The sequence below is a fragment of the Trichosurus vulpecula genome, chromosome 4 (genome assembly GCF_011100635.1).
Source record: "Trichosurus vulpecula isolate mTriVul1 chromosome 4, mTriVul1.pri, whole genome shotgun sequence".
Taxonomy (NCBI): domain Eukaryota; kingdom Metazoa; phylum Chordata; class Mammalia; order Diprotodontia; family Phalangeridae; genus Trichosurus; species Trichosurus vulpecula.
In genome coordinates this window covers 155,481,020-155,492,211 of record NC_050576.1, presented here as the reverse complement: position 1 = coordinate 155,492,211, position 11,192 = coordinate 155,481,020, and the positions used below count along the sequence as shown (strand labels likewise).

The 11,192-nt window shown below is 43.3% G+C and overlaps 1 protein-coding gene across 1 annotated transcript; it reads left to right on the top strand.

The window, feature by feature from the left end:
- Nucleotides 1–381: 381 nt before the first annotated feature.
- On the top strand, nt 382–9,553 carry LOC118848257 (intelectin-2-like). The gene is made up of 7 exons (XM_036757081.1): nt 382–451; nt 877–972; nt 2,287–2,534; nt 3,741–3,899; nt 4,007–4,127; nt 4,518–4,621; nt 9,322–9,553. The coding sequence occupies exons 1-7, from the start codon at nt 403–405 to the stop codon at nt 9,472–9,474; spliced, it is 930 nt and encodes a 309-aa protein (XP_036612976.1). The 5' UTR covers nt 382–402; the 3' UTR covers nt 9,475–9,553.
- The last annotated feature ends 1,639 nt before the right edge of the window (nt 9,554–11,192 follow it).

Here is an 11,192-nt window from a genome sequence, read left to right as displayed (position 1 = left end):
TGACATGGTATCTTGACCAAATTAGATAAATAGTCTGGTGAGTTTCTTCACTCTGAAACACCCCGTCAAGCCCCCAACATACCCACCCCCAATTGTTGACAATAGTGACAGCTGACATCTGCGCTGTTCCAGGATGTAGCTGGCCTAACCACAAGCCAAGTGACCCACCTCCTCCCCTCAAAATATGGTGCAAACAGATTTCTCAAGACCATAATTTCTGAGTTCCTGCTTGATTATTATAAAAGAAGCTCTATAAGACTACTTTTTGTCTCTAACTTCTGAGGAGTCAAATGATCTGGTTGGTTGGCAGCTCCTCAGAACTTTGAGCCTCAGTCTCACTCTGTTTCAGAGGCCACCTGTATACCCTCTGTACAGTGACAAATATTTGCATTTAGAAAGATAATGATTTGGCTTTCTACATTGCTGTTCCTGGCCATAGTAGACAGTTCTTGTAAGTCAAACTTTCTACTAGTAAATTCTTCTCTTCATTGCATGGTGCATTCATGGAAGTTATTAGGGAGACAGGGAACTGGAACTGGCTTGAGGACAACAGCAGGTGTTTCTTGTCAGCACATGTCCTACCCCAGATTTGAGACAGCAGATTTCTGAGTCCTTGGAGAAATGGGAGTGAGAAGAAGTTGAGGTACCAGCCCAAAAGTATGCAAAGAGTTGTATGTGACCAATTTTGTAGGAGAGAAATTTGGCTTTTCTCACTGCCCCACATTTATTAAGGCTTCATGGGGTTAGACATCATACTTAAGCAAGTTTGAAATGGGACATCAAGAAGGACAGATGAAACCAAGATCTTCTTCTCTGTGGTGGGAACTTGAACAAACCAATAACTTAAAGCACTCTCTGCATGTTTTTGAAACTCAGGTCTCCAGCTGAGCCTACAAAACACCTGTGATTCTTCCTCTGGATCCATAGCTCGAAGTTGCAAGGAAATCAAAGAGCGCTGTCCAGAGTCAGATGGTGAGTGAAAACAAATCAGTATGGTCCCTGGGTGACTGGGTCCTCAACAGTGCAATCTGAACCATGTTTTAGCCCATCTCAGTAAAACTATGGCGACCAAATGTTTGTCCAGGAGACTGAAGCCCTAGTGAAGCTTCAGCAGACTGAAGACAGAGAAGTCAGAAGGCAACAGACCTGCTTCATCCTCACGCTGTATCCATCTTATTTCCTTTCACAATCTCCCACCCCTTTGTCTTCTCTTTCTTGACTACTTTTGTTGTTGTTGTTGAGTTGTTTCAGTTGTTTCTGACTTTTGTGACCCCCATTTGGGGTATTCTTGGCAAAGATACTGGAGTGGTTTGCCATTTCCTTCTCCAACTCATTTTATAGATTAGGAAACTGAGACAAACAGGTTTAAATGACCTGCCCAAGACCGCACACAGCTAGTAAGTGTCTGAGACCAGATTTGAACTCAGGAAGACGAGTCTTCCTGAATCCACACTCAGCACTCTATCTGCTGTGCCACCTAGCTGCCCTTTGGCTGCTCTAGATCCATGAAATTGGAGAGAACTGAGGGGCACCATTTCTTCTCTGCCCTGTGCTCCACTCAGTAGCATCATTCCAGGCAGGATAGAGCCTTTCAGATTATGATCCTTTGAATAAAGCTTAGAGAGCACAGGCTTCAGGGTCAGTAATCCCAAATGGGAGAAAAGCTAGGGAATCAGTATTCCTCATGGGTCTCAGCACATCAGTGTTAAAAGCTCTGTGAAGCTGAACTTCACATTTACAAGGTCTCAAGAGCTGGTTCAAGACTGCAAATAACTAATATTATTCAGTCCATTCTTTGTTGACTTCTTTAGGAGTGGGCAAGAGAAAGCATATGTGACATAATGGAAAGAATGCTAAACTTAGAGCCGATTAATGTAGGTTCACAGCTTTGTCCTGACATTAATTAGCTGTATGACTATAGTAAATAACAATTTCTCTGAGCCTTAGGTTCAAAATCTGTAAAAGGAGAACAATAAGTAGTGTGTTTAGGAAAGCTATTTGCAAACTCATAAATACTATACAAATGGGAGTTATGATGGTGCAGAAAATAGTCTGAAATAACAGATTTCCAGTTGGAACTCTTGTTCCCATGACCCGATTCAGCCTCAGCTCAGAAACACTCACCCAGATTCAGGGAAAGAAGAGTTTCTGTAGTGAAGAGTGTCCCAAGGCCCAAGTCTGGGTGAACCCTGGATGGTGATTCCTCTGATTATCAGGCCTTTTCATGTCCCTAAGATTACTCATGTGCTGTCAATGAGTGAGCCTCTGTGGCTTTGTCCTCTGCAGATGGCCTGTATTTCCTTCAGACTGGGAATGGGAACATCTACCAGACCTTCTGTGACATGAGGTCTGGGGAAGGTGGCTGGACCCTGGTGGCCAGTGTGCATGAGAATCACTTGGCAGGGAAGTGCACCCAGGGAGATCGCTGGTCCAGCCAGCAAGGAAACAAACAAGACTACTCTGAGGGTGATGGGAATTGGGCCAATTATGCCACCTTTGGATCTGCAGAAGCTGCTACCAGTGATGACTACAAGGTATGCCCAGAGTGCCTGCTAGACCCTCTCTGTCTGAATGTCAAATGCCTCTTGTTTGAGTGTTAGAATGAGTTACCTCTGGATGAGTCCTGAATTCTCACCCCTAAGAGTTTGTGATCCTTTGGTTATTTATGGGAGGAATATCACCTACTAGGACTAAGTTAATTATTTAGTGGAGGACAGATTGGATGTGTTTGGTTTGACCCTGGAAGCTAGAAGCAGGAACAGTAAGTAATAGATGAAAAGAGGTCAATTGAAGCTGGATGTCAGAAAAAAATATTGCCTAACAATTAGAATTGTTCAAAAGTGGAATGGGTTGCCTTGAGGGGTGATGGGTTCCCCTTCATTGAAGGTCATCAAGCCTCTTGCTCGGTATGTTGGTTAGGCAAGATGGCTGTTGAGGTCTCTCCTATCTTTCAAATTCTGTGACTCTGTGTTTTGTAAGCTGTACTGGACATATCATCAGTGGGAGTCCAAAGTTCACAGTCTAATAAATAAGGGACTTTAGTTTCAGTCCAAGTCTTAAGGTGACCTCCAGGAAGGCCGTTGAGAAGATAAAATTGATTCTTCATCATTTTTGTTGATTCTATTTACAATTTACTGATTTTGTCCTGTTATTGCCTAAATCTCAGTTCTGTCTCTAAACTTAGTACAGAAATTCAGCTGTTCTATAATGAGTTAAAGTTAGACATCCAGTTCTCCTGCTAACTGCTGTTCTATTCTTGCCTGAGGAACTCTGTTACCCTTGGGGGATGCAGGTAAATACCAGGTAGTCTGGTCTAGAATCTTTACATCACCAAGCTATCCTTCAAGGATATCTGGTTAGCTTTCCAAAGAAATCTGACCTACCATCTCTTAACCAATAACAAACTCAAACAATGAACAATTCTTCTAATGGGTGGGAAGGAGGGGGTTGTGGCTAGCCCCTCACTCCCAACTTCTAACCAATCATATTGTGCCCCATGCCTCAGCTTTGTAACCAATCATGTTGTCCTCAACCATTTGTTCTAATCTTATAAAAAATGAGTTAAGTCTCCATCTTGGGTTCTTTGGCTAGCTGAGGCAAAACCATTGACCCATACTACTGGCAGGTAGCACCGCTATTAGTAATGAAATGTTATCCTGCTTGGAGAGAATGTGCCTCAGTCTACTTTTGCTGAATTGTACTCATGACACCATCAGACTAAGGCTCCTATTGTCCTCTAGAACCCAGGTTACTATGACATCCAGGCCAAGGACCTGGCCATCTGGCATGTGCCCAACAAGTCTCCCCTGCAGCAATGGAGGAAGAGTTCCCTGCTGAGATATCATACCTCCACTAACTTTTTCGAGCAACAGGGAGGGAACCTGTTTGGCCTTTATCAGGTAAACTGAGTTCTATGGGCCAGGTGGGTAGGGAGCATCTCTGGGAAGTGGGCTCAACAGGATCCCCAAACACCTGTCATCATGGTGTTACTTTATGTCTCCTGAAGAGGTATCCAGTGAAATATGGGGCTGGTATGTGTCTGACTGACAATGGCCCAGCTGTGCCCGTCATCTATGACTTTGGTGATGCGGAAAAAACTGCCAAGTATTACTCTCCACAAGGCCAGAGTGAGTGTTTGTTATCTGAACCCCAAACCATAATATTACCTGCTATCCTCATCCCTCTAAGCTTAGCACTGTGATGGTGACATGCCCATAAAAGGAATAACATAGTTTTCCTTCAATCCTCAGACAAGCAAGGGGACTTCACTGAGGCCCAGGGCTTAGTTGGACTCTCTGGTGATGTCTATGATTGGTCTTTTCCTTTCTGTCTCCATATGTAGTTATAAAGCATGAGTCCCTGCTCCCAGATGGCTTGCTCTAAATCATTAGAGTGTTAAGCTACAGTATAGTTTTTAAGGTACACCACCGAGGGAATTCCAGGGCTGCTCCTTTGAAACTAATCTCTGAATTTTTGTCTTTCACCACGATCAGCCGAATTCTCTTATGTCTTGCCAGATGAATTGGTTGGAGGCTTTGTCCAGTTCCGGGTATATAATAATGAAAGAGCAGCCAATGCTCTATGTGCTGGAGTGCGAGTCACTGGATGTAACACTGAACATGTGAGTCCTGGGACCCATCAGAGGGTTTGGAGAGTAGCAATTCAGGAATCTCTGAACCTAGTGGGCTCAAATTAGAGCCTTACACCAACTCTACCTCTTTTTAGTCCATTGAAGAGAGAGATGCAGAGAGAGAAACAGAAACAAAGAGATAGAGAAATACAGAGAAAAAGGTTTGAGCCAATGGGATTAATGACAGCAACAATAATAAAAGCTCACATTTATATAGTGTTTTAAGATTTACAAAGTGCTTTATACATATTGTCTCATTTAACCTTCGTAATGACCCTGTGTAGTAGGTGGCATTCCCGCTTTACTGATGAGGAAAGTAAAACAAAGGGAGTTGTGCAGAATTATAGAATTAGGAAGTGTGTGTGTGTGTGTGTGTGTAGGAGGCAGACAGGAGGGAGAAGGAGTGTAAGCACAAACTTTAGAAATATAGCAGTGACAGATAAGTAAGGAAATAAATCCATGTGCCTGGAAGAACTCATAGCTCTGGACCACAGGTTTTGATGCCTTTAATCTCTTCAGGGGAGAGTTTGCTCCCTATGTTACCTGCTGGGTGGGACCACTCTTCTTTTGGGTCTCTGCACTATCCTGTTTCATGAAATCCCTTTTGTACTACTCCTGGGCTATAGAAAGACTGTGAAGCTCTTTTAGTGAACCAGAAGCATCCCATTCTTTTTGTGACAAGCAATTCCCTTAAACCTAGGGTCTATAGAGCTATGCAATCATGCTTTCTGGGCTAATTATTCCCTCTCCAGCCAGAGAAGGCAGTAGAGGATAATTTAGAGGAGACAGTCTTTATATAAAAGATTTCAATCCTCTCAGGCTGCAAATGGTGCTGAAGAACAAGGCAGACAATACCCGGTAGTTTGTTACCAATCAGAATGAATTGGCCTTTCCTCCAATCAGCTCTAAGCATTAGAGTTTTTCTCCAATCAATTCCCAGAAGCAAGGAATGTCTTCCCCATCCTACCCCAGTCCACCCCACCCCATCCTTACATCTGCAGTATAGGCTCTAAGTTATTTTCTCAGCTCTCAGTTTAGTGGTATTTCTCTTTGCCTCAGGCTCTTCCCCACTTATTCTGGCTTTTGGACTCCTTTCTTCTGTCTGAGTGTTCTCTTTAAACTTAGCATTTATTTAGGCTTGTTATTCTTTGTTCGTCCTACTTTAAAGCAATGTGCTTCCTGGTATGAAGTGATCTGCATCTTCCAAATGATTAAAAAAGTCAAAATCCACATTTCTATCAGGCATGAAACAGATAATTATCATTCACTCATTCAAAACAGTTCTTTGCTGTCGTTTTCCAGCAATAAAAAGCAAAGTTCTAAAATAAGTCATATTCACATTAATTGCTGAGAAACAATGCACTGCAGCCCTCTTTGTACCAGTCTGTGCTCTTGCCCTTCAGTTGTCTTCAAATAGGTCCTCTCGCTACATTTACATAAGGAGCTTCCTCCCCTCCCACCCCCATCCCTTTTGGGTCCTGCTTTTCTAACACAAATGTCCATTTTTGGCCTTTTAGACAAATAAAGTGTCCATATAAGAAAGGAACAGTACCTTGCACTACAGTGGGCTGCCTTATTCAGTAGCGAGCACTCATCACTTGAGGTATATCAGCAGATCTACCACTTTTCAGGAGGATTGTGAATGTATTTTTAGCATTAAGTGGGAACTAGAATCCAGGGACCTTTAAGCTCCCTTTCAACTCCAATATTTTCTGCTGCCTCATGGCTTCTCCCTGTGAGAAACGTAGTTTTGGGGATCACTGGACTTCCTAGGCAGGGCCAAAGTCCTGAGGAAGAACCCTGTGATAATCCCTAAGGAAGGCTGTGCAGACCACAGGACCAAGTGGTAGCCCCCCCTTAATCTGTGGGTATCACAGGGCTTCCTAGGGTCAGACCCTAGGAGCACCCAAATGATGGCCCCTTAGAACAGCAGTGAGATCACAAGGCTCTCGAGACAGGGCCAGAAGACCCAAGTGATGTCCCCTTAAGAAGGCTGCGCAGACTACAGGGTTCCCCAAGGGAATCCGGAGTGGTAGCCCTCTTAACACCGCAGTGAGGATCACAGGACACCCCAAAGCAAGATCCGAGAGTAAGCCCAAGATGACCTTCCGCTGCTCATTGCTTCCCTTCACTCGACCTTAGGAAGATCCATGTGATTTGCCCATTCTCACCCAAAGGACTCAGGACCAGAGTGGGCAGAAGAAGGCATTTTATTACATTCCTTGAGAGAGCAGGTGTAGTGCTCACTGGAACACTCACCCTGATACAGCTGCAGGAGCAGGGGTAACCATTCCCTCCATTCCTGCTAGAGTTATGGTTAGTTTACAATCTTTATTTTTTACATAGTTTTTCTAGGTTATACAGTATATATAGGCAGGATAATAAGGATACAGAAGCAAAAGTGAAGTTAATTAGATTTTCCTTGTCTTAGTTTAGGATTAAACTACATTCTTTTACTTCCCCTACTTTCCCTCTTTAACATACGCAAATTATTGGAGTCAGTAGGCCTGGATTCTTGACCATGACCAGTCTCTAGATAAGCTTGAACTGATTCAAGTGGTTTGGCCTCTCTAATTCCCCTGACTGCCTTCTCAAAAAGCATGCGCATGCGTACAAGCCTCTGACCTTTCACCTGACCGACCTTGAGGCCTGGTGTCTGCTAAAGCTTGGGGTTGGGGGGGGGGGCGGGGAAAGTACACCTTTAGTTCTGTGGAAACCAAACTCCTCCTCACATTTCTTACACCCCTAACCTTTTCATTCTAAGAATGTAAACGCTCTATCCTGGCAGATCTCTTCATCCATCCATCTTGTATTTTAGCTTCTCTTCACACAATGACTTTCCACTTCTCGATCAGAGTGATAATAGGATGTGAAAAACTCAAGATGTAGTCTTCACACATGCAGTTGAGACACCCTATGGCCACCTGTACCTCAGTTTGGAAGGAGGAAAGAGATGCCAGGTCCCCTTCCATATCTCAGAGGGGCTCTAAGACTGGGGTACAAACTTTGGTTATACTGAATCACAGTTGAGAACCCTAACTTCTGATTTATAATGTAGCTTTCTGGGCATCTACAAACTACCCATGGCTCGAGGTTTGGGGGCAGCACAGAATATATGTGTGTTATCTCGAGGCGGCCAGGCACAGGATGAAAACTATTGAAGAGACTAATGCTTTTAGGAACCATTTTCCTTTCAAATGCATCAGACTTGAAGACTGCATACTTCACTTCTATGCCCAAGTTTTTTTTAAAACTTGGCAGATGATGGAAATAAAGCTTCACAGGATTTTTTTTTCCTTTTTGGAGGGGGGAAGGCAGGGCAATTGAGGTTAAGTGACTTGCCCAAGGTCACATAGCTAGTGTGTCAAGTGTCTGAGGTCACATTTGAACTCAGGTCCTCCTGACTCCGTGACTGGTGCTGTACTCACTGCGCCACCTAGCTGTCTCCAGAAAATTTTTTCTAAACACTTCATCTCAAAATTATTAACCGCTGGTATCCACTTAGTATCAGTTTTATGCAAAGTCTTTTAAATTTGGTGTCCAAACTTGTTATTTCATCTGTGTGGGAATTCCTGGTATAAAAAAAAAACTAAGTAGTTTTAGTCTATAGCTTAGGATCTGAGAGCATAGCCTGGGGATGGTGAGAGGAGGACAAATCATCTAACCAGGGTCACACATCTAGTGTGTGCCAGAGGCAGGACCTGAACCCCAAACCCCAAGGCCAGCCTTTTGTCCAATCTGCTGCTGCCTGTGCAAGGTACTAAGCTATAGAAAGAGAAAAGGTTGTTCTTGATCAAAAAGCACCTATAGATATACAAGCAATGGGGTATAGAAATCTATCTTGCCCTACAGGAAAACAGAAGGGAAATGGATAAGAGAAGGGGGTGGTGATAGAAGGGAGGGCAGATTGGGAGAAGAGGTAATCAGAATGCATGCCATGTTGGGGTGGTGGAGGGGAGAGATGGGGAGAAAATCTAGAACTCAAAATCTTGTGGAAGTGAATGTTGAAAAAAAAACAAATTAGTTAAAAAAATAAAAGAGAAAAGCACTCATAATCTACTTGGGAAAATAGTAACAATGCAAGGGAATACATGATAATTTTAGCTCACAGATTTAGAAATTTTGGTGGCTTCTGACATCACCTAGTACAAGGTACTCATTTTAAAAAGTAATTTGCATTTCATTTCATTTTTATTCTGAACTTAAACACCAAATAGGATGTCTAAGGCAAGTCATTCCACAGAGGAGGAAATTGAGGCCCAGAGAGGGGAAATTGACTTGACCAAAGTCACACAAGGAGGAATAGAGCCTAGATTCAAACCACGGTTCTCTAATTCTAGAATCCAGGGCTTTCTCCTGTGTCCAGGAGAGTCATTACAAGGACTAAGTGGATGGGTAACTCATACTAGCTGAAGGGGTCACCAAGGCCTGGGTTGTTGGGAAAGACTTCCCATAAGTGGTAGCATTTGAACTAGGTCCTCAGGGTAATCATTATCCATAATCAAGGAGGAGAGGGGTGGGAACTACAGGCATGGGGACAGCTAGCATTCTGAGGAATCCGATGATCATTTTGTAAGTTCCATACATATCAGTGAGACCAAGGGATTCCATGCATTTCTTTCCCTTGACAGATTCTCTTACTACATATAGTTATCCAATGGTTCTTTCATTGCTATTTTTCTCCTTTGCAGCACTGCATTGGTGGAGGAGGATTCTTCCCAGAAGGGAATCCCAGGCAGTGTGGGGATTTCTCTGCCTTCGACTGGAATGGCTATGGAACTCACATTGGTTATAGCAGCAGTCGAGATATAACAGAGGCTGCTGTGCTCCTGTTCTACACATGATCATTGCTCCATTCTGAAACTAGATATTGGCAGATTCGGGAATGGTTAAACTCCCTTCTCTCCAAGAATCAACATGAGATGATTCCTCTGGGCATGGAGTTTGGGGAGAATAATAAATCTCATTAAATCACAACTCTTGGTTCCTGTGTGACCTTGAACAAGGCTCTTAAGCTCTCTGGACCTTCTTTTCCTTTTCTGTTCAGTGAGAGAATTGGATTAGATAAGTTCAGAGGTCCCCTCTAACTCTAGACTTATGATACTATGACTCTATGACTATGGCTGGATAGTTAAAGTATCTATTAAGCACTTACTACATGCCAGATACTGTGCTAAGTACTGGGGATACAAATACAGATGCAAAGCAGCCCTCAATTGTAATGGGGGTAAGGGAAGAGGGAGGTATAATGCATAAAGAGGAACTGGGAAGCAGTGGAGGTAGGAGGCTATCATCAGTGATATGGAGGTCTGGTGCCTGGCAAGGTGAGATGAAAGCTTACCTATCAGAGCTCAGAATGAGTTGAGAGGCAGAGTCCAAGGTTCTGGTTGGGGGAGATGAGAGTGGTGGCCAGGTTGCAGGCCTGATTTGGAAATGGTAGCCTTTGAGGTCTTTTCTGGCTCTAAATCTTTGAGTTCCTTACTTTAATGTATCTGTTCACAGTCCATTCTTTGAGGTGAGGGCCTGGTTTTCATTTCTGCCTTTGTATCCCCAGAGTTTAGCCAATTCCTTGCACACAGTAGATGTTTAAACAGTATTTGTTGGATTTAATTGTATTTTATCTCTCCTGCTATTGCCCAATATGATTTCTTCCTTCAAATTTACATAATTTCATTGTAACACCCTGAACTCATTGTCAATCTTCAGATCAGCTAGGTGTGAATAGAGTGAATAGAGGGCTGGGCCTATAATCAGGAAGACCTGAGTTCAAATTCAGCCTCAGGACATGTACTAGCTGTGTTATCCTGGGCACGCCGCTTCACCCTTTTACCTCAGTTTCTTTATCTGTAAAATAAACTGGAGAAGGAAATGGCAAACTAACAGCAATGCAATACCCATAGCAGCTGTCGTGACTATGCATACGTATTCCCAGGGTAGGTTTGCAAAATATAATAAACTCTTCCTTCGAGACCAAACCAAAATATCTATTTGGGACATTACTATTAGGATATCAGAAGGCAAGATTCAGCAAGGTACTCATCAGCAATCCAGGGAGGGCCAACATCTGAAGCATTCTCTCTGTCAAGCCTCCCTGCAAGCAAGGTCCCTAGGCAAATTCCTCTCTCCTTCCGTTTCTCTCTCCTTCCATTTCTCTCTCCTTCCCGTTTCTCTCTCCTTCCGTTTCTCTCTCCTTCTGTTTCTCTCTCCTTCTGTTTCTCTCTCCCCCTGCTTCTCTCTCCACCCACACCTCTCCTTCCAAGTAATACAATATATATACTGTTTCCAATCAAAGACTCAGCACTTGATTGGCTTAGTGCCAAGAAGCTTGGAAATTAGCACTTAATTGGAAAAGTGTGGAAATCCCTTTGGCCCAGAGCCTAATTGGTGCTGCACCAGGGCTCCACGGGAGGTCTATTAGTGGACAGGGAAGATCTTCAAATTCCATTAACATTACACAAACCACTCCGGTATCTTTGCCAAGAAAACACCATATCACAAAGAGTTAGACATAACCAAAATGAGTGAAAAACAACACTCATGATTAACATCCTCTCTAGAGGTT

What these genes read in the sequence shown, in the direction of transcription:
- LOC118848257 (XM_036757081.1), top strand. Translation starts at nt 403, where the DNA reads ATGATTTGGCTTTCTACATTGCTGTTCCTGGCCATAGTAGACAGTTCT. An exon ending in GGCCATAGTAGACAGTTCTT is followed by an intron (nt 452 to 876) that starts GTAAGTCAAACT and finishes TTTGAAACTCAG; the next exon opens with GTCTCCAGCTGAGCCTACAA. An exon ending in GCGCTGTCCAGAGTCAGATG is followed by an intron (nt 973 to 2,286) that starts GTGAGTGAAAAC and finishes TGTCCTCTGCAG; the next exon opens with ATGGCCTGTATTTCCTTCAG.